The sequence below is a fragment of the Lonchura striata genome, chromosome 1A, assembly GCF_050655825.1.
Source record: "Lonchura striata isolate lonStrDom1 chromosome 1A, ASM5065582v1, whole genome shotgun sequence".
In the NCBI taxonomy this organism is placed as follows: Eukaryota; Metazoa; Chordata; class Aves; order Passeriformes; family Estrildidae; genus Lonchura; species Lonchura striata.
The window spans coordinates 62,853,207-62,877,043 of NC_140741.1; the positions used below are offsets into that span (position 1 = coordinate 62,853,207).

The 23,837-nt window shown below is 38.7% G+C and overlaps 1 protein-coding gene across 6 annotated transcripts in view; it reads right to left on the reverse strand.

The window, feature by feature from the left end:
• The window catches only part of PIK3CG (phosphatidylinositol-4,5-bisphosphate 3-kinase catalytic subunit gamma), a 33,040-nt gene extending 11,000 nt beyond the window's left edge, over positions 1 to 22,040 (reverse strand). Inside the window, exons 1-8 of one of the 6 annotated variants that reach the window (XM_085569762.1) lie at positions 21,676 to 21,773; positions 17,173 to 17,411; positions 13,984 to 15,999; positions 9,759 to 9,824; positions 9,428 to 9,653; positions 5,432 to 5,535; positions 3,135 to 3,281; positions 1,828 to 1,918 (exon numbers count right to left, since the gene is read on the reverse strand). In XM_085569762.1, coding sequence (XP_085425888.1) covers positions 1,828 to 1,918; positions 3,135 to 3,281; positions 5,432 to 5,535; positions 9,428 to 9,653; positions 9,759 to 9,824; positions 13,984 to 15,987 — 2,638 coding nt within the window. In that variant the 5' untranslated portion in view covers positions 15,988 to 15,999; positions 17,173 to 17,411; positions 21,676 to 21,773. The other 5 variants (XM_085569765.1, XM_021534668.3, XM_085569764.1 and 2 more) reach the window with 5 other exon arrangements.
• Between the last annotated feature and the right edge of the window lie 1,797 nt (positions 22,041 to 23,837).

The following is a 23,837-nucleotide window of genomic DNA, read 5'->3' on the forward strand; positions in this document are numbered from 1 at the left end:
TTTCCTGCCTGTGCTCACAAATCTCCCTCTACCGGCCAACAGCTCATTGATGGCGGGGGAGCAGAGCTGGCTCAGGAGGTGGGACGAGGATAGCAGTTCTCAGCTGGGCTGCATTCAGCTGGGAGGGAATGAAGCAGGAAATGCACTATGCAATGTGTTTCTGGGGCTCTGTAGTGACTCTTCTAAGAGACAGCTTGAACTTCTTAATTTCGGCAGTGATGCTGCACAATAAGTAGTGATAATTGCCTCACAGAGCCAGAAACATATGGCTCTGAGAGCAGGGTATGACTTTACCAGTGATACAGAGAAGAGAAAGTTCATCCTACAGAGGTCTGCTGGGCAGCAGCAATGGAGAGGACAGATGCTTCCAAAATTACAAACTGCACTGGATGCAATGTCTTTAACAGAATGAGAATGCTCTATGCAGGAGGAGGTGCCAGCCCCAGATGTAAGCCACCCGTTTCCCTGTGCTCAGTGTAGAGTGGGGTACTGTCCTTGTTTCAATACACAGAAAATGCCCAAGTTCCATAGAAGTATTAAGAGGGAGGGAAGAAGCAGCATGGAAGAAAACCACCACATGTCAATACTGTGAAAGAACATTTGCATGCAACTACTCCTTGGTTCTGTTCCAAACAAGCATAAGCTCTATATCAAAGTGTGCCACATTGGGCATTACTAATTTAGACTGCAGGTATTCTCAGCAAACCAAGCAGGAGTGTTAATATGATCAACCATGCCCCTACTGTGGTGCTAAAAGGACGCTAAATTCTTACATCTCTACCATGCCTATAAGAAAATCACATATTATTTCCTTGAGACAGAAGAATGGGGACTCAATTAAGAATTCATGAAAGAATAACAGAAATCTGTAATTCAAGTATGAACATGCTAGAATCACTGGCAGAATTTCTCCTTCTTCCTTTGTTTTTTCAATACATTACATTGTCTTGAGATAATTTTGAACAAAATTAAATCAGAAGATCCTAAAAAGCTCACTAAAAAAACAGGTTTAACATCTCTAAAAAAGAGAAACTCCCTAACTTTCCTTATATTTATAGTTAGTTAGCATTTTGATGTACAATTTTCCATTTAATTTATTATTAAAATTCTGTCAATAAATATTCAATTTAAAAACATTTATATTAGGAGAAAATAAACTCTCTTATGTCATGCTACCAGGTATTTTATCAGCGAGATTGGGTTTTCTGCATTGCTGAGATATCCTGAAATCAAAAGGATGTTAAAAATTTTCACGTGGCAATGGATTTTAGAGAGGAAGTACATTAGATAAGTGTATTAAAGAGTTATACAGAGTCTTAATTTTATTGGGATTTATTACTTGATTTATTTCACCACAAGTTCTGAAAAATTGATCACCTCTGCTGCAAGAACTAATGCCCACTGAGAAATATTACCTGAGTATCCTGTTAAGTAATGTTGTTGCATCTATGTGGTATAGGGTATGAAGCTTTAGGTCAGGAAAAAATATAAATCTTTCACTCTTTATTTTATTCCTGTCAACACATTAAAATACATCTGGAATAAGTCACTCCTTTTCACTGATGTTTCATACTAAATATTGTTATTAAAGAGGAGCTTGCAGCACAAGCCAAGACGTTGCACAGGGATCACAGCCAGTAAACAGCTGTGGTCAGCTCAAGGAAGGGCAAAACCACTGCCAAGATGCAACTGAAGGCTGCTCACAAAAAGTGTAATAAAGTGCTATTTACCTCAGGACTACAGCACTTACTAGAATAGTTCTCCCATACACATCTTCTGTAAATACAGTATTTTGAATTTCTAATCACAGTAACTATGATCACATACCTATTTTGTTCCCTGTAGAAATGCAACCATATGGCAACAAACAAAGGTCCAAGGATTCTGCTTCCCAAATGGATTCCATAATTCTAAGAATCTAGTAAAAACAAATGAATATGCTAAGTTATTTCAAATTATTTGAATATTACAAATTACTTGTACAAATAACACTACCCAGACTTCTAAGATGGGGCTAAACTTACTTTGCTACTTGATTAAGAGATAAATACAGAAAGTGTGCAGCCATTCAAGATAATCAGTTATGGAATCAGTGTTTATACTTCTTCATCTGTTCTGCAACCAGGAAATCTTTACTCTTCTATAAAGTATTAATAAATATATTGCATCATTTCTACATAAGGTGAGATTGAATGTGTTAACAAGCATGCCCACTTTTCCCCATTAATACTTCTAAAAGCCCTAACAAGCCAGTTGTCTGAAACTAGAGTGATACTAGCAACTGATTTTTCATTTGTTAACTTCACCCATTGCATAAATAAATGATAAAATCACTTAATCAGAGAAACAGGCCATCATGCACTAAGTAAGATTTTGTCTCTAGAATACCAAAATGTGAAATATGTATGGCATACAGCAGGAAAAGCCAGGGTAACAGTATGCACTGTGTCTGGTTGGGATGAAGCTCCTTTTCTTCAGAGCAGCTTGTGCTGTGCTGTGGTTTAGGGGGGTGACCAAAGCAGGGCTGTGTACTGGTGTCCCAATGTCTCAGCTGAACAGTGTCTGCTGAGTACCAAGGCTGCCAGTTTCTCACCCTGCCTCACTGTGACTAGATTGGGGTGCACAAGAGATTGGGAGGGGACACAACCAGGCAGATGACCTGAACCAACCAAAGAAATACTCCATGCTGAACAATGTCATGCTCAGCAATAAACCAGGGAGCAAGGGGTTATGTAGGGGTTATGTAGGTTAATCATTTTCTGTGCAGGAACTGCCTGGGAACTGGTCCACCCATGGGATGTGGTGACTGTCTTAGCACCACTTGTTTTGCTTTCTTCCTTTGTTCTTCCAATTCTCCTTTGCTTATTAAACAGCCTTTAGCTCAACACACAAGTTTTCTTGCTCTTACTCTTCCTCTTTTTCCATCCCACCAGGATCCATAACACAGTAATCTAAGAAGCTGTACTATGACAAAGATGATCTAGTGTTGATGTCAGCCTTGCCATAGAGAGTTTTAAACACAAAAGACAACCTTGCATTTCATATGGACAGTGAAGACAGGGTATACACACTTTGGAAAAGCAAAATTATTTTAAAATATTAATGTTATTCTTTATAAGGTTTAGCTCTCATACCTGTAAAATTAGCATGTCCTGACGGAGGTCATCTCCATGTTTGAAGATGATGCCTATGGTTTCATTTGACAGAGCTGTTGGATCTGCACATTTAAATTCAAGCCAGAGGGGCTTCTTCTTGGATGCCATTACTTTACATTTTTCTATCTGTGAAAGACATGTTTACTGCTTGCTAGCCATTGTATGCCAGCATCAACCCAAGAAACCTTTTTAACAGCAGCTACAGAATAGTTTACCAACCTCCACTCAGCTATACCACAAGCAACACACTGAAAGCGCATGTAAAGGATGAAGCTCAGTTGCCACACAAAGCCTTCTGAACCTGCACAAATTTTAACCACTGTCCATGAAAAAGGAAAAAGTGTATCTTGACTCTCCAAAACTGAAGTTAGCTTGTAAATCTGCTTCAGACAAATATAAAACAGGAATAGAGATTCTGACAAAACTGGAAAATATGGGCCTTCACAACACCCTTCTGACTCCTATCAACTACATTCCAGATTGCTTGATTTGATTCCCTTAGTAAATTGCTCAAATTCATGGGGGAAATGGCATTTTTGAAACTAATTTAATGTAATAATTCATAAGACAATAGATTCCCTATTTAGTTTTACTACATTTCCAATACTGATAAATTCATAACTGGAACTGCAGTATTTCAAATGCTTATTTCAGTTATTATGGCTAAGACAACTGTAGTATGTCTTACTTTCTATTCTGGAATTCCTGATTCATTGTTGAACATTACTATGCACAATAAAGCCATCCAAAATTAAAACAAAAAAGCAAGTGCAAATCAGTGTTTGAGAGCAGATAGAATTCATGATATAGGAGTATTTTAGCATATTCATGTTTCATCTACTGATGAAAGTTTAAAACCTGCAGTTTAAAACAAAATAGTTTTTACCATCCTTATTTTCAAAAATGAAATAAATTTTTAAATCTTTGAACTTACTAGAAACTCTGATTTTGCTTCAATATTTGGTTTAGACTTAAAAAATTTTAGGTTTTGAAGATTATGGACAAATAGTACTTGTTAGAATGAACATTAAATGAAAGCTTAGTTTTTTTACCAAACATTTTTATATAAATAGTTTGGAAAAAGAAAAGCTAACACACCAATTTTTGGACATAGTTACTTTCCTTTGTAAATCTATTGCTTTGTTCATCTAGGAAGGTCCTGGTAGTACTGAATACTTACTAAGCGAAGGAAAACTAGAAAACCAGAGAAATATTTTTTATTTGAAAACCTAATTTCTGTCAAGCTGTTGATGATCTCTGTACCAAAAAAAAATATACTAAAGAGAATATACAAAATACTAACAAGAAAATTTTCTGAATAAGAAATATCTGAATTGGCTTCTGTGCTGACAGTGCTTCAGCCATGCTCACCTGAGAGGTGTTTAATTCTCTCATCTTGAAGACAGACTAGCTCATAGCCTGTCTCCCAGGGCACAGGTTTATTTAACAGAAACATGGCCATATCTAGACAATGCCTGAACATTTGACAACTCCTTAAACTGGATGGTTTGTCTGTCCTTAAGTAGGAGAAAATTAAGGGGTTCTTTCCTTGTAGGGTCCTTGCTGCACATGAAGTGAGTCCAAGGATCTTGACTGTGCTTCTTTACCCAGACCTCACATTACATTTTAGATGCATGATACAATTTCCTCTCACTACACATCTGCTGGTCAATGAATCTTTTTTTAACTCTGAGTCAACATACACAATTGCAAACTCACCACAAAACTGAAGGCAGCAATACAGAAAAACCCAAGTGTTTCTTATTATATTAAATCATAATGAACTTTTATAACAAAACCAACACAGAGATATTGAAAAATCAGAAATAACTAAGGTAGACATTTTTGTCAGTACAATGAAGGTCTGGACCCAAACCTTAGTGACAGATATGAATCAGGGTAAGACAGAGAAAGTAACTGGAAGAATATCCCACAGCCCCTGAATCAGATAAAAGTTTAATACAGTTATATAATTTCAAAAAAAAGAGTCAGCTACCTGGCTAAATCTTGTATTCAACTAATGGAAAAAATATAATTGCCATTTAATGACTAGAATTTCATGGGTTGTTGCAATTTTTTAGCATATGGTGGCATGTCATTAAATTTAGAAAAATAATAATAGCTCTGGGAACAAAAACCTATGGAGTCCATGGAATGTTGCTGTATCCACACAAAAATAAGACTTTTTGACATATAAACAAACTTTTTACCAAGTGACACATAATTGCAAATAATTTTTTAAAAAAATTATTTATAGAAAGTCAGAATATACTTACCACTAGTGCTCCTGCTCTTAGTCCAGGATCATATGGAACTCTAAAACTTTCTGGAAGTTTGCTGCCCTGTAATTTTTCAAGCTTTTGTCTCAGTTGTGCAATAACTATAATTACAAACAAAGAAAACACATTGGAAGGCAAAAGTTTATAGGTAATCCAACTTGTTCAGCATTATACTTGCTTAAAAAGCTCAGTTTAGCTGCCATTTTAAATTGCTTTCCTCCTGGATCTCCTGATTCAAGAAATGGAAGAAAACTCTTTGACTTGCACTTTCTATGGCCAGGGTTGTTTCAGATACCTAAATGTAAAGTCTTCACACACCTCAGAAGTCTTGTGCCTTCTCTGCAGTATTAGAAATTCTGCATAGTAAGATTTTACATTAAAATGTCAGCTTTTGTTTAAAAAACAAAACTCAGTAGAATACACCAAAAATATTTTCACTCATAACTGACAAGAAATGCAGACAGACTCGTGGCTTTTCAATTCCTGGAATCAATTACTCTGTAACCATAAGGAGACAAACTACAGAGACACTGAATTTCCTACCCTCCTAAAACTGGTTTCACAGTTTTAACTACTATTATTTAATTCACATAGCCTTCTTAATCTCACATTCCTGTAAGAAGAAAATTTGCTGTATATTTATATGAATAAAAATTTTAATGTTCATAACTAAAGGCAATCTCTTAATTAATAAAACCTCAAGCTCCTGAATCTTCAACTCAGAATAGTACAGATTATACAATGCATGATGTATTTTCATCTCAGATGGTAGTGTCAGCAGCATAAGCAATACACTGGCTATTACCCTGCATCAGGGCAAAGACTGGTACACTGTCCTGAAAGAAACCGTAGCTCCACAGCAGAGGGAGTATATACATGTTAAATAATTTTGGAGATAAAAATTAAAGAGGAAAAAAAAAATCATACTGATAAAGCTAAACATAGACCTGTACATTTAAAACAGAATAATGGATTAGCTTGGGTTGGACAAGACCTTTAAAGGCTACCTAGTCCAATCCCCCTGTAATGAGCAGGGACATCTTCAACTCAACTTGTTCAGAACCTCATCCAACCTGACCTTGAATATTTCCAGGCACGGGGCATTTCTACCACCCGAGGCAAACTGTTCCAGTGCCAACACCCTCATCATAAAAAAAAAAAAAAAAAAAAAAAGTCTTCCTTATGTGTGGTCAGAATCTGTCCTCCTTTAGTTTAAAACCATTAACCCTTGTCCTATCACTACAGGCCCTACAAAAAAGTTTGTTCCCCACCTTTCTTACAAATTCCCTGTAAGCACTGGAAGGCTGATGTTAGGTCTTCTGAGCCTTCTCCTGACTGAACAATCCCAACACTCTCAGCCTTTCCTCACAGGAGAGGTGCTTCAGCCCTGTCATCATTTTTGTGAATCTCCTCTGGACTCATTCCAGCAGGGCCATGTCCTTCCTCTCCTGAGTGGCCCAGAGCTGGATGCAGTATTCCACATGGAGTGTTACAGGGGCCGTGTAGAGGGGCAGAATCATCTCCCTTGACCTGCTGCCTATGCTATTTTTGATGCAGCCCAGGACACAGACTTTTTGGGATCTTAGCATACATTAGACAAAAAATCAGGACAGTTCAAATCCTGCTATCAAATTAAGAAAGTCAAGCCAAAAGAATTGGCTGACAGCTCACAGAACACAAATGTTACATCTGTCCTAGAGGGTTTTAGAAAATAACTACTAGCAGTACCTGGTAACTAAAATGGTATCTCTTCTGGTAAAAAATAAATCTGGCAGCGATATAGGGGAGCTAACAAGTCGGCTTTAAAATTAGACACTTTCCAAAAAAAACCACCTCAAGATTCCTAAACCCAAACAAACAATAACACTAAAACAAACAAATCAATCAAACAAAAAAACCCAAACCCTAACAATTCCACCCTGTCCCCTCAAAAGCACCTATGTTGTAGTAACTTGGATAATGAAACAGCTTTCTATAACTACAGATTTCCTAGACAACTATCTAGGAAAGTTACTGTTCACAGTTTACTGTTACAGTTTACTGTTAGCTAAGTAAGTCTCCTCATTGTAACGTAATGTAGTGTAATTTGAAAACTGTAAGTAAACCAAATGAAGCTACAAAAGATTAGGAATAGTTGATTTTAAGACACAAGTAAAGGCACTTGCTAAAACAATTTTCAAGTTGGCTTAAGAACAAGGTGCTATGCATTTTAAGTGATGAAACAGCTGCATAGACACATTCGTGGGAAACAAATAATCTATCTCAGAGGGTGATGAAAGCAGATAATCCCATGCAAGATGTAATATTATGATCTTAAAATTTTATTTATTATTACTTACTATCTTCAAATATAAGCAAAGAGATTACAGTGAAAAGTGAAATAAACAGATTGACAACATGTCTGCTACTGAAATAGTATGGAACAAATTCCTAGCAGGATGGAATTTGCTCTTTACAGAAAATCCACAAATACTGGAGAAACATGTATACAAGAAAAAGATGAGACTGCATGACAGAATGAAATTAAACAGGATAAAACATTCAGACTGAAAATATGAACAACAATAAACTTAGAAATGTTGGGACAATAAAGAAGTAGTAACCTACAGAATAAATTTTAGGATATACATTTTACAAAATATAAGAAGTAGAGGGTGCCTGTAGAAAAAAATTATGTCCTCAATAATCAGAGAATAAATTACATTAGATATAACATTATTAGGAGATTCCACAGTTTCAGGAAGCCTTATTCAGTGAAAATGTCAATTATATAAGTCATCTTTCAGTGTTCTGCTGTACATTACATCCAAAGATTCTTTAACTTCAAAATGTGGTGGGTGTTAATATGATTGCTTTATCTTGAAGCTTTTTCTCTTTGCCCACATATCCTCCAAAGATAATGTATTATAGAATCCACTGCTCTTACAGACATGTACATCTGCAAGTTTGTATAGTTTCTTTCTAAAATATGCAATTCTGACCAAATACATTTTGGTTATAGAATATTTAAAGAAAAAATTAGGAAGTTGTTTAGAAACAGTGTTTTATTTGGGACTTCAGTAAGTCCCTTAACTCACACTATGTGGTAACATAACGGATTTTACACTATATATTGAAGAACAAATGTGTATTTCCTTCAAATCTCTTTTGAAACACCACCACAGTCACTTCTGCATAACCAGAGTGGAAAAGCTTTCCAGTCCAAGGACTTCCTGGCCTGGAGCATACCAGGCTGAAGACACAGGAATAGGTGATTTCTCTACACCTTTTAGAATTTTAATATTGTCATATGTCCTCTCACACTTATTCCCAACACCAAGCAAGTAACAGGAAGGAGGATAAAGAAGATTTTAAGAAAGTTGTGGGGAGGAAAGGCAGGCAGAAACCAGAGGTAAAGAGGCATTGCATAACCCTACTGTGGCTTCCAAAGCAGTGCTTGCAAGAACTGGAAATAACAATACAACATCTGTCTCACAGAGCTCCTCAAAGACATGCCCTGTATATTCACGCCTGATCCACAAACAACTTCCATGGCATAGCAGAGGCTGCACTGGGCTCCTCCCTGATCTTCCTGCCAAAAATCTTCTAGTGAGAGTTTAGAGGAAGGCTGTATTTCTTGGCAAGTGACACTTTTAGTTTCCAGTTGTTATTTGTGTCTTTCTTCAGCACTGGCATTCAGCTACTGTACAAGAACTTATCTGTTTCCCAGCTGGCACGGCATGAGGTTCAAGAAGGTATGTGAAAGCTTAGGAAAATACTAGGTGTCTAAAACATTGATATTCTTGCCCTTTTAGGGTGAAATGAGTAAACAAATCTATTACTGATTCAATCATTATTAACTTACACTCACATTTTAAAGGAAGTAAAAATTATGCCCTTTGACAACAATTTATCCACAAATTTTCTCAATGAACAGTGCAATTTGCTGCCTAGCTTTTCACACCCAAAGAGAAAAAAAATATTAACAACAAAGAAATGCCTGTTAGCAAATACCTTGAGAAGTAACATCATACTTTTCTGCAGAAACTGATTTAATCTCCATTGTGACTTTATGCAGCAATTCAATTACTTGAACCTGCTTCATGAAATCGTGCAGCATTGCTTTTCCACAGCCCCTAAGGTACGCTTCAAGGATGACTGCAAATCTCTGTTGGTAGTGCATGGACTGGGCAATTTCGCTTCTTAAGAACCAAAACAAGAAGTGACCAATTCTTTTGTTCTACAGGTAAAGAAAAACACTACAAATTAGCATTCATTTCTTGACAAAGGGTTTTAATAATGCCAGCAACCTTAGCATAGGTTGGCTATATTTTTAAGTACTTACTCTCAAACCACGTTTCAGCAAAAATCTGGCTAATGCGCTGTCATGATATGGCTCAAATTTCACAGCCTGAGTGATACAAACATAAAAGACATTTTAACACATTTAAGATCTCACTGCTTATACTTAACCAGTGACATCTAGAGAATACATCATTGCAGGAGTAGAAAATGTGTAACAAAGTGGGTCTTTTTGAGGGTTCTCTGTCTGATTCAAGAAGCACATTTTGTTTGCAACAGGTTCTTTTCAGGTTTATTATTAATGTGACAACTCTCTAACCAGAGGGTCCAATCTGAGCATATGCACAAAGCAATGTCATTCTTGGCAAAAATCAGCAAGATCAGAAACCAGTTTGCAGTATGACTGATACTGAGAATGCTTGAAATGATTACTGACAGATGGAATAATGTATTTGCAATAGCTCTTTAAAAAAATGTTTCAATAATAAAATACTGGTTTTGGTTAACATCCAATACTTCAAGACTAGGGCACAAGGACTCACTGGTGAGTTCCCCCAAAAAAACAGGATACAGGAGCAATTTTTCAGAGCACTTACCTGGCCTTTATTCTGTAAATGAATGACAGAAAAAAAGCTCTGATATACATCCTACAATAATGAAGTACAATTAAGATGAAGACTTAACAAGAGCTTTTTTTTTACTGACTGCGAAAACAGAAGTATTTTTTTCTCCTTCAAAAGCTGTTCCCCTCCACCCAAGCCCACAGACATTTCCAAGCTACTGCCAAAAAAGGGGGTGGGAGGAGAAAGTCAATAATTATTTTCAAGTGCCTGTATTGGAATTTTTTTTCTCTTATTCTCTCCTCCACCCCAGTAACCAAGTGAATTGGTCTACCAGAAAACCATCACACTTCCAGATTCTGGGTAGTGCCAGGGAACTTCTTCACTTCAACTCATTTTTTCCAGCAGCTTCTTTCATGTTGCTTGAGGAATTCAAGCTTACAGAAAGTTTGTATTCAGATTAATGGTGGCAAAAAGTATGCACTTATATCCCATGGCAAAAAAAGAGAAATAAGAAGCATACAGTCTATGAATCAGTCACAAAATCCTTGTCATGGACTGAGGGGGTTGGTGAATGGCTTCAGGTTCTGGAAATAAGAGTGCCAGGAAGCAGCCTGGAGGGAGATTAGAGGAAAACAAAGGGATGCGCAGAGAACTGGGTGCATGTAGTATGCTCAGCTTTCAGAAGCAACAAAGTATGCAAACCTCTAGCAGTAGTTATTCAACAGAATATAATGGCTCTTTCAAGATCACTGCAGTCTGCAGCTTGCAAAGAAGCTACCAAGCCATCAGCAAAGGTCTGCTAAATTCATCAGATAAATCATAGTTTTATAAAGTCTTACAAGTACTGCGGCACATAGTTGCATTTTTATTATTAAAATATCAACATAATTTCTGAAATGTAAACCACACTGTGGATTTAATCAAAAGAAAAAAAAATCAAGTCAACTTTCCAATGAAGCAACTTATAAAAATATCAGAAAGACACATCCTTTCTAGCTTCTGGCTAACAGACAGACAAGAAAGCCAAGCACCAGACAGACAAAAAAGCCAAGCACCAGACTTGCCCTTCTCCTGTATCATAATTCTGCAACAACTGTCTTGTCTGTCTCTGCAGTACTGTTTTATATCCCCAAATAACATCATCTTATTTAGGAAAGACAATGAGAATTCACAAATACAACAATATATAGATCCTTTTACTTTGTGTATGAGATTATGAGGCATTTAGGGGTTTTTAATAAAAATTAATTTTCACTGCAGTAAGGTGCCCAAAAGCAATAATTATCACATAAATTCAAATGGATTTTCTTCCAGTTCCAAGAAAACCTATTAAAAACCTCACTCTGGTATATACTGTGCCTAATGTTCACATAACCTTGAAAAACAAGTTAAGACTGAAATACAGCCAACCGACCATCACTTCAAAACAAAACCTCCTTATTGAACTTGCAAATATATTTTAACATAAAACAATATTAAAAAATATATTATGACTATCCTTATTGAGCTTATGATTTAGATAATTATTTTTAACAGATCAGCCCTTTTTTCTTCATAAAGTCAAATATCAACTTCTGCACAGCAACAATAAAAGCTGGCCATTAAAAAATGTCTGCTAGTACTGACCTGTGTGTACTTTTTCCTTGTCAATTCAGAAGCCTTTGCTCACTGCCATATACATGCAGCACAGCCATCTGTGTTTATCTTACAAAGAATTTTGTTGCATTGTAACTATCTTATCCATGATTTATCAACTGTACACAGAAGAACAGACATTACAGGAAGCTCAATAGGTTGATTTATGGTGTGGCTGCTTCAATTAGAAATAACCTGTGGGGAAATAAAATGCTTGATTTCTAACTCTACAGAAGAAAAAATGGGAATATCCAGTGCAAAATGAAATAAGCCATAGCGCTTTCCTAAAGGTGTGCATTTGAAAAGTGACAACCATTTGCAGAAGAGATGCATCCACTAGAGCAGAGGAATGGCCAACATCCATACTCTGAAAAATATAGATTTTAAATACAGTGTCATACCAAAATTTTGCTGCAGAATCGTGACAGCTTATGTTCCATAGTTAGCTAAGAAATAAAGACAAGGAAAGCAGCAGAGAGGTAAAAGTTGGAATCTAGCATGTTCTTTGAAGGATGGTAAGCTTGTTATTTCTTACAACACCTCTTACTAAAAATGACACAGTGAAATTAAGGCACTATGATTTTGTGCTACAATATTTTATTTAACTGTTAGAAAGGCTTATTCTTTTTAAAACTCATCAGATTTGTACTTCCTGAAAACAATTTTTAAAAAATGGAAACAACTCCAGTATTTCCCCTATTTTCTCAGGCATTTTGATAGCAACCAATCATCATCAAAACTCCTAATTTAGATACAAAGAAAAAGTGAATAAAATTGCTGAGCCACATGTAGACAGCAAAAGCTCACAAGCCAAGCATATATATAGCAGCAGCTACGTGGGAGGCCCAATGAGGTAACCGTAGCGACTCCTTTGGTTAATGCAGAAGTGCATAATCTTCAGACAAGCAAAGACAAGGCTAGAAAGGCTTTGTTTAAAGCACTACCAATGTGCAGCAAAATCTGAAATACTAACTTCATTTTCCTGGGATTCTGAGCTCTCTCTGCACCTGCAGAAATAAAAAGCCGCTTCCTCAGCTGCAGTAGTTCCAGGTTGTTTTGTTTGTTTTTTTTTTTTAATTTTGAATGTTGCCCTCTGATTCTTTGAAAAAAGTATTTCCTGCTCTGAAGGATATCAGCCTTTCCATGCAAAACAGAGCCCTGTCAGTTATAGGATGCCTGCAGCCCCACCTGGCTCCAGGGGCTGCATTTACCAGGAAGAACACAAGGTTACACCTTCCATCTGACACCAGGTGAGACTTTGCCACTGCCAACTGATGGCATTGAGTTGAGAGAAAAGCAACCAAACCAAGTTTCTTGTGTAACTGATATAAACCTTCCCAATGTTTGATCTGGCAGATGCACACACAAAGTGCTTCAAATCTATACAGCAGTGATCCCTTGTCATTAGAACCACAATTTTGTACCCAAGTTCCCAGAATTACTTAATCTTAGTATGTAGTCCTATCAACTCTTGAGCTACTTTCAAAATTTTAGGGGAGAGAGGTTCTAGATAAATTTGCTTCCCTTAACAGCGCAAGACTGAAGTTGCTGTAACATACTGTGTAGTTTACACTGGTGTTCTTGACCTAAAACCCAACTCCAGGTATTTCTTCAGGCCTTGCCCCTGTCAACATCTGCATTTACTTTCTTTCTATCTACACTCTTTCTACTGCACTCTTTCCAAGCTATCAGTAAAGTTAGTCAACAACTCTTCAGTGCGATGTGATTCCAACCCAGTATGAACAAGATTACAGACAGGACAGTTAGGATTTACTCCCATCATAGCTGTGCTGGCATTAACAATTTCAGAAAAACTTACTACTGTAAACACAAGATGCAAATTGTAAGACACAAGGCAATGGTACCACAAAAACATCAACAAAGGCAAAAGACAAAATGTAGGAAAGTGTATTTTGTATTAATCTGGTTACTACCACTGCTTTGACTAAACATTGAAGACTTCAAAACTAAGGAATATTAACAAGACCTACTAAAATGAGAAATGCAAATTATGGGGTAATGCAAATATATTCCTGGAAGGCAGAGTTCAAGAATGCAAATACACCTTACCTGCACAAGCTGTAAAAGATAATGAAGAACATCATCATCATCTAAACTTTCCAGTTTTTGAACTGCCATTGCTCGGACATTTTCGTCTGAAAAGTTACAGTCCAGAAGTTGCATTGTGAGTCCAACATCTAAAGTGCTCTGATCCCAAGCCTCTTTTTTAGCTAGCAACTGGTATGTTTTGGCCACTATTTCTTGTTGTCCCCATTTCACAGAGCTAAGTAGCTTAGGATATGCCTTGGGGTGCTTTATGCTCTCATATCTAAAGTGCCATAACAGTTCTTTGTCCTCAGGAGAAAGTGGATTAAGTGGGTCAGTTGCTATGATCTCTTCAAGTTGCTTGCGAAGCTGGTTGGGCATTTCAGCTCGAGTCCTGTCCCCCTGGGGGTCTGATGATATCCTGTGCTTGGGCAAGGCAATTGGGTGACAATATTTGTCCAGCACAATAGAGATAGCCATTGAGTTTTCTTTATCCGGGTTAGTTGCTGATGTGAGTTTGTCTGCATTTATACTTCCTTGTTCTTCCCCCTTACCTGGAATTTTCCACATGTGGAGTACATACTCCCCACTTCGTAGCAAGAAACGATGATCTATCAACAAAAGATTTACATAATATAGTAGCTGGGTTTTGCATTTTGCATCAGAGTTAGAGGATTCATGAGACTGAAGGTTTGTCTTTGCAGATGGCCCCTGTGCTTTGCCACAGTATATCTGAAGATTGAGAAGTGCTCCTTTAGGCAAATCCTTGATTTTTATATCAAATTCCAACCAAATATTCCACAGAACCTCCTCAGTAAACGGCTTTGATGAAGTTCTTCTCTGTGAAAGTAGCTGCTGCCCATGTTGAATGTTAGCCTCTACAAACACAGTGAGATCAGTATTTCTTGGTAAAACTGGGATATCAATGCCAATTATTTTCACTCTAAATTTCCTATTACAATCCCACAAAGAGATAGTGAAGACTCTTTCATGATCTTTTCCATCTATTGTCAATTGTTCATGATACCCTGTAACTCCTGTACAGTCATCCACCAAGGGCCATTCTTCCTTCTGAACCTCATCTTCATTCGGGTCTGGGGGATTGTCAAGGACAAGGTGGATTTCTTCCCCATTCTTAAGGCACTGTCTTATCCAGTGAAAATCTTTGATTGGTGTGTCTCCAGTAATGTACTCATCTCTGCCACAAATCCTGAGAACAAAATCCAATTCGCTGTGATCTTCAGGAATGTCCATCAAAGACTTTTTCTTTGCCATTTTTGTGAAAAAGCTGTGGAGAATCATATCTGGAGTGTCATCTATTGACACTTTAATTTTCTGACTAGTTGTTCCTCTATGTATGATTATGAAAATATTATTATTACTGATCTTTTTAAATAAATATTCTGGGAGTGGCTTAGATGTAGTCCATGGGTGCATTGCATATAATTTAGGATCTCTGCAGGCTACCTCTATCATTCGTGGAGTGACTAATCTGCGCCGGGTAAATTCTAGTTCATCATCGTGCACATTGCTTACATCAGTGACATCATAACCAATCAAATCATTAAGTTGCCGCTGCAATTCCTGAACTTCTTCGGATGGTTTTTGTTTCTGGACAACATAGATTTTGCCGACCTTTTTCTGTAACACCTTCCAGTACAGTATGCAGTCCAATGTCTGCAATACTTGATGTTTATCATAAATTTCATACCATTGCCCTTTCTTCTGATACTGCAGAATAAACTGATCTGGGGTGAATGCATGGTAGAAGTCTGTGGTTTGACTTGTCTCTATTGCACGCATCCAAATCTGTGCTTTCATTTGCTCAACTGTACAGTTGCCAGCTATTTCAAGTAACATAATCTCTGGGCCTTTAGTATGTTTATTGCTTGTAGGTAAAATGAACTCAATAGATATCAGTTCCATTGATGAAAAACTACTCGATGTACAATGAGGTTTCATTCTTCTTCTCCTTCGTTTGTTTTCATCTCTCATAACAACGGGCTGTTCATGATCCCCCAACTCCATGCCAGAAGAAATCTAACAAAACATACAATTACTTCATTACTTTCTTATTTACATTTATCTTTACTCTTACTTTTTAACTTTTCAGATACATTTTTTATATTTCCACTTCTTAATTTCTGGTCACAAATATTTGATTTACATGAACCACTTCAGATGTAATCTATTCAATTCAGTACCAAATATAAATAAAAAACCTCCAACCAACTTTCCAGTGATTAAGTAATTAAAATACAGGTTTTAAACATCCTGCCCAGATGTTACTGAGGATAAGCAGTTTTAATGTGCAATCTCCATATTGATTAGTTCTTGCTTCTATTTGATCAAGTACTGATTCTTCTGTTGCCTCATCTGTTTTGATGCTGCTGATGTTAACATACATGGGTTTTCATAAAAATTAAAAGACACACTTCTGTATATTAATAGAATGCAATCCTACTGAGCTCCAGGAATGGCAGAAAGTAACAAAACAAGAAATTTATTTGCAGTCTGGACAGACATGAGGCTATTCCCAGTTTTCGATGCCTCTCTTTTTAGTGATAAGAAATCAGGACTTCAACCTAAAAAAAAGCTCTTAGAATGCAAAAGTCAGGGGCTCTTTCTGAAGATATATTTAACACACATCTAAATTCAAGGCGAGCGTCCTTAGATGTTCTTCTTTAAAATAAATCAATTCACCAGACTGACAATATGCATGCATTTTCAAAGTACACACTGCCAATATGAACTATTAGTTTGTTACAGAAGAAAAATCTCCCAAGTTGATGCTGATTTATTACCCTATACATCAAATCACACCTAAAACACCAGTAAAACAATATTAAACATGAGTAGCCTACCTTATCAGCATTTAGTAAACAAAAAATATTGTTTCTCAGTTAATCTCCATTGACCAATATTGAAGTGGAAATTCTGTGCTGATTGAGTGCACTCACACAAGCCAAGTTACAGCAACATACTGAACTTCTTTTCCAAGCAACACTTTCTATACACAAAATCCTTAACTGCTGGAGAAAAGTAAAGCCAGTGTAATGATGCCTTAGCAGATAATAAAAGAAGCAGATAAAAATATAAAAGATTAAATTCAAACAACAGAGCATGCTAATTAAAATTCTTCTTCTGAGTTACAGAAAGCAGTGACTGTGGACACACCACCTCCATAATTGACCAAGTACAAGGAAATATTACCTGCTTATAAAACCAAGGCTGAATTGCTGAAGATTATTCATTTGTTTAATTTTTGTAGTTCCTATTTTTTTAAAGGAAGATCATTCATACAAAAGATTTCTTTGTTTAAGCTGTTCTGCTTTTCTTGCTTGATCTCATACCCAGATGCAAAGGAAGTGCTGCTCTTACCAGGAAGGAAGTTTTAACCAACTTGATTATACATATGATTGCTCATTTTAAAAGAAGTCAGAATGCTTTTCCTGTTACAACAGTAAAAACACACCAACAGTACATAAATTTAACACATGCATATAGAAGACATGTTTAGAACCTTTTAAAAATAGCAGAGAATAATCTGGGCAATAAATTTAGTTAATTCAAATGAGATATTTAAACCAAATTTTTAAGAGATTACCTCCCAAAAGATTTAATACAAATAGTAGATAAAATGCAACTAAATATGCAATGTTGCATTATTTTTATTTGGATGGTGATAGCCATTTGAGGACTCCCAACTTAAATTCACTAGAGATTTTTAAACCAGTCTCCATACAGGCATCTCATAGAGATTGTATATGCCAAGGATCTTGAATGGTAACCTTAGCAGCAGAACTACTGGACAGCCTTACCCAAAATATCTTTAACTCATTCATTTATGATTACAAACACACAGTGAAATACACTAGAAATGGTGACTTCAGATTCAGGAAGAAATTAAACCTAATTCTTGTGGTTAACTACAACCTAAGGTGCTGTTCTTTTACTAAAAAAATAATCCCCACAGAAAAAAAAAATAAATATGGAAAACATATCCAAAACAGAAAGAAAACCCTCTATTTCATCCTTTTTCCTTACGACTTCTCCAGTGAAATACTGATCTTTTAAAGAGCAACAAGCAGTACAAATCCTACTGGTGTAGATATTATGTAAAAATGATGCGACTTAAGAAGGAGGAAAAAAAATATGAAAAAAATGGAAGGTTGTCTACCTACAGTGAAGCGCCTTTTATTTTAATATATGCATGTTTCCTATTTATAAGTCACATTTTTATAAAAATGTTAAAAACAACCACTCCCTCTGTATTGGAAAAAAAAACTGACAGTATCTTACCTGCCTCCAACATGCCAAGGTTGATTAACACTCTGCCAAGATTAAAAAGCAGAAAATACCCTCCACCACTGACATACCTCTTCCCTCTTAGCATCATTCTGCTTGTCAGCTATTTTTCTCAGGAAGTCAGTTTGGGGAAAATACACTCTGTCCCATATGCCTCTGTCTTTTAAAGCTGGTATTTGAATTTTCTTGAGGTAGTGGTGAAGTTACCCTGAACATTTTATTACTGACATGAAATCTACCCATCTTGGCCAAGACACCTCCAAAACTCATTCTCCACCCACATTCAGCCTGTCAACATTCATCACAGCCTTTGTGGCATCTCAGCACTATACACTGCACTCCTCTCTCATCTCAATTCTAAAATACAGTGTAGTCATATATTTCTTTTCATTTAGACATAAGCAGCTAGCAGGAAGGTTTTTTTCATGGTAACAGGCTATATAAATTTTTTGTAGAGTCCTCCCTCTAAAAGTCATTGTGCTGCCCCATTAACTAAACCTGGAGTCATTTCAGTTTCATTGGGTTCTGCAGATCTAGAAAAGCTTCCTGGTTTAAAATGTCCTCAACCTGCTTCTTGAGTCATGCACTTAAGGATTAATTCTTCAAACATATTTGTATATATACATACAACAGCTCTTCTACCACTACTCCATAGATCAACACCATCAAAGCAAGCAAAGGCAGCATCTCTCTGTCATGCAGCAGAGAACTAACCTGTACATATCTCAGTTAATGCAATTGTTTCACACTCTCATCCACTTATAAAGGCAGGTGGATGCCTTTATGGTGGGTTCAGATATCCCCCCACAAACTGCATCAGACACAACACAAAATGCATGGGACCTCTCTAGCTGCCTTGCCCATACAAGGCTGTCTTTTCTCCTGCATTCATTTGGGCTCTGACCTGTTGTGTCTAGTCCATTCCAACCCAATAACCATCCCCAGTTCTGCTCTGACCCATTTTCCTCAGCTTCAGAAGGCAGTTCTGGGAGCGACAGTTGTCTCTCATCTGTCTCTGCAATGACCCATTCTTATGGTGACACCAAATTGTATCCATTTCCTGCTAATCCATGTGTTGGCAAAACCGTATTTCCTCACACACATGAATCACAGAACTTTGATGTTTACATTGAAAAATCATTTCATGTTAAGTTCCTAAAACCTTTGTCATGCCTAAGCTTTACTTACAGTATTGACACCTCCAAACTCTACTGCAACAACACCCCAAAAAAGGGGGGAAATCACTCTGTTTTATTTAAAATTCTAATGAGCCTCATCAACCCTGAATATCCCTGTATTACAAGAACTGTATTATGATGGTCTAAAAATCCTGATGGGGTCCAATGGAGAAGGAAAAGATGGGCCTGTAAAAGTAACTAAGACAAGCAGTCTTTGTCTCTAGTTGTGTTCTTATCACTCAGGCCAGCAATCTGATCATAACAAAACAAGAAAAAATTGGTTAATTTTCAGCTGGATCAGTTCCTTTATTAGTGACTCAACACTTACAGGAGTGGCTGGGCAGTGAGGGAAGAGAAAGAAAGGGAATGAAGCCAGTACAGTTAAGTATAACTGAGACTGTAACATAATTCACAGCAGGATTAGGAGATACACTAATGTGTAAATTCGTTAAATTATTTGAAAAAACTGGCTGAAAGGTACTTTAAAAAGACAATGTGGTATTACAACGTTATTACGTATTTGGCTATAAAAAATTTAGGATAGCTGTCAATCTTGACAGCTCTGTTAAGACTATGTTAGAATTCTACCAATTACTATTATTGTATATCAGCTCCTGCTTCTGTTTGCAATCCATTGTGTGAAAACCTTATTTCAAATTTATTCTTTTCACTTTAGTGTGAGCTCATTACCAGACAACTTAACTTTCAAGAAACTAAGCACTCCCTACCAAAGTAAGAATTACCTTGTGCATACATTATGTAAATACAACACTAAAGCTTACATTCACAGTTTTAGACAAAGTTCACTTGAAAGATAAATTTTAAAAAACATAATTACTAAGACAAGACTCAACGTTTTCCAAGCAGCATACTACATCTACTTGCCCACACTGTTATGTAGCAGGAAATGACTTTACACTTGCTGGACAGGAGTACATCTTCCCTACACCTACATCCAGTGCTGAACTTCACAGGTAAGATACAACACTAACATTTCGAGTGTGAGCACAACAACAAAATACCACTTGACTTAATCACTTTGTCAGATCCTCTAACAGCTACTAGCTCTAATGGGAAATAAATCACTGCAGGTTCCCATTAGCAAGTCAACTTCACAGGTAATGCAGCCACATTCCTCACCCAAAAGTATGTGAACCAGCAAATACAGCTTGGTCGGGAGACTGGGGAGTCAATCAGATTGCTATTATAGCTGTAGCATTTTCAGGATGCCCTGCCTTCACCACCTTTAGATTCTATATGAGTTATCTATTTGCGGCTCCTGGAACAAACAGTAACATCGAGCCGATTCTATAAATTTAGGTAAGAATTTCGGCAACGTTCTAGTTAACTGGGGTTTCTTCGAGATTAGCAGTATCTCGAAGAAATCCCCCTTGGATCCAACACTTCGCGCAGTTTTAAAACCCAGAGATCGCTGCTATAGCTCCTGCCGGGACACATTCGCTACTTAGACACGACACTGCCTGTCAACTTGGAGCCGGTTTTCCAACACTAATTGTTAACTGCGTGATCTAATCTACACCAGCAACCAACTCCCGAATGCCCTCAGCTGTTACTTCAGAGGGATTGTCGTGTGGAAAGATTTAATGGTCTACATGTATCAGACAGACAAAAGAAATTTGTTGGATGAGGAATAGTTACTTATTGTTTAAAAGCCGCGTTGCAGCAGAGCTGACTCACTGATCTCAAGACTCGAGAGAACTGTCTACTGTTATCCTTAAGGTTCCAACAGCTTCCCCAGCGGGTTTGGCACCGAACTCGTTACTCCTGTTCGAGCCATGCCTGAGGCGGGACCGAGCCCGGGAGAGACCGGGCAGCACGGGCGGCTCAGCAGTGCCGGCTGCGGCGGGGACCGCGGGGCGACCCGGCCAGCCGCACGCCCCTGCGGGAAGGGGCTCAGCGCACGGGAGGCGGCGGGAGCAGCGGCCGGGGCCGGGGCCGCCTCCTTCCCTCCTTCCTCCCGCCCCCGGCCCACCGCCCGGGCCCGGAGATGGCGGCGGCGCCGCCCGCGGGGGGCGAGCCGAGCCGAGCCGAGCCTCGCCCGCCCCGCCGGGCCAGGGGCGCCCTGCGGCGGGCGCGGGGCCGGGCCGGGGCCGCCCGCGGCCGGCGGGGAGCGGAGCCGCGCCGCCACCTGCGAGCCCGGGCCGCGGGCGGCGCCGGCCCGGGGCGGGATCCGCCGCGACCCCGCTGCCCCCGGCACGGAGCTACTCACCGCAGCGCCGGCCCCGGCCCCGGCCCCGGCTCCGGACAGGTGTTTCCCTCAGCAGGAAGCGGCGCGGGCCGGGGGCCGGCGGGGAGGCTCCATAGCCCGCGGCAGAGGCAGCTCCGGAGCCGCCGCCAATCACACGCCGGGCAAAAAGGGAACCGGCCGCGGGGCCTCCCCGCCCCGCCCGGCCCCGCCGCGGCCGCGGGTTGCCGGGCCCGGCCCGGCCGCATCAGCCGGGGCGCACTGACCCGCTGCTGGGGTGACGGCACTCGGTGAGGCTTAGTCGCCAGCACAAGGCACGCGGGACCGGGACGTGTCCTGGTGTCAGCACCGGCAGCAGAACCTCCCTGGGCGCAGCTTCCTGAGGTGTTCCTTGCCCAGGGCCCCACAGCCGGCTTGCCCTTGGCACTCCTGCAGCGACCCCCGCCTGCCCGGCCAGCCCTGACAGCTCCTTCGGCCCCACACCTCAGGGCACGGGCAAATTAGTTTGTTTAAACTGCCCTTAAAAAACCCTGGAGATAGCAACCTACTCCAGCGTGGTGGTCTTCTGCTTAGCAAAGATTTTCATGCTGTCTGATGAAAATTCTTCTCCTACAGACGGAGCACCTTGCTTGTCTTATTCCTGTTACTCAGTTTGGGGGTTTTCTTCCTCCCTCTCCCCCCAGCTACTTTCTTCTTTGAATTTGCTGTGTTAACTGTTTTTCTACTATTTTTCCATCTCCAGACAGGCAGTCCTCGATCTCCCTTTTTAGGTCATGTTCCTCCTGTGATTCCTGTAGCTCACCTCCAGTTTCTTGCCAATTGGGCCACACTGTTTTTAGAAAGCACTGCTCAAAACTGGACATAGTAGTATTCCAGCTAAGGCCTTGCCAAGGCTGCCCACAGCAGGAGGATTAATTCATCAGCCTTACGGTGCCAGACTCCAACTGCAGCTCAGGCATAACTATTCCCATTCAATTCAAACAAACAAACAAACAACTCCCCCTCACCACTCTTTCCCCATTTGTGCTGCTGTCTGTTTGGCTCTGAATGGAGCTGAGCGTTTCTGTCTCCACAGCTCTTGTTCAGACTGAACAGCAAAACTCTTTCCATGATTATGTTGAGACATTTTTTTTGACCCAGATCTTGCAATGAGATTAACAGGTGAACTGTGTATGGCACAGAGTACACACACTTGCCCTGAAAGCTATGCTGACATACAGTTATATCTTCAGGGAACACTTCACAAGACCATAAGGTGCCACAAAGACTTTAAAAATTATTATGATTTTTCTAGGTACACATTCTTAACCTCCAGAGAAAGAAAATATCAAAAGGAAGTAACTAGTATGTTACATTTACAGATGCTATTATAAAAAGTTGGATAATTGTTATTACAGTATGGATGGATTCTTTTGACTAAAAAAATAATTTGCATGGTATTAAGAATCATACCAGCCTGAAGCAGAAAAGAGAAACTTCTGTTTCAAAATGAATATACATTTCAATGAACTGTGTCTGTAAGGGATCATAATAACTGTACAGGCCTCAAGTTCCTTTTTACATGAAAGCAAAGCAAAAACCTTCACAACTTCCATGTGATGTGTGTGCAGCATAGGGGAAACACAGTGAAGACTCACTTCATGCTTGGTTTTGCCTGGTACAATGGGTAATGTCTGTCAAAGCAGTTCAGCTTTGCACAGCATTTCTGAATGCTTTAAAAGACATTTAAAAGCTTTATCAAAATAGGAAGTCTTTTTTGTTGTTGTTTTTGGCTGGATCCCCAGATGGATCACTCCAGGAATACAAGTGCAGCCAGTTTGGCAACTAATCCTGTTAAGATCCGTGGACTTTATTTGGGGATGCATATGGAGATTTGAGCAGCTCAATAAAAAGACTGTCATTTGTCAAAAGACAATTATAGAGGGGATATTTTACAGCCAGAGCAAATGACATGTATTTTGTTAATTTCAGCCAGAATTGTATAACATATTTAAAACAGCTATAAGTCAATGTAGTGTTATTTGCAATGAAAGAATAAATTATTATATTTATAATATAAATTATTATATTTGAGAGAAGTTTGTAAACTGAAAATCTTGCTGTCTTCAGGATTTAGTATGTTAATGAAATATTACATTTTTGCAGTTAATCTTCAGCTCATCTTTATAAAGCTTATTTTCTTTATT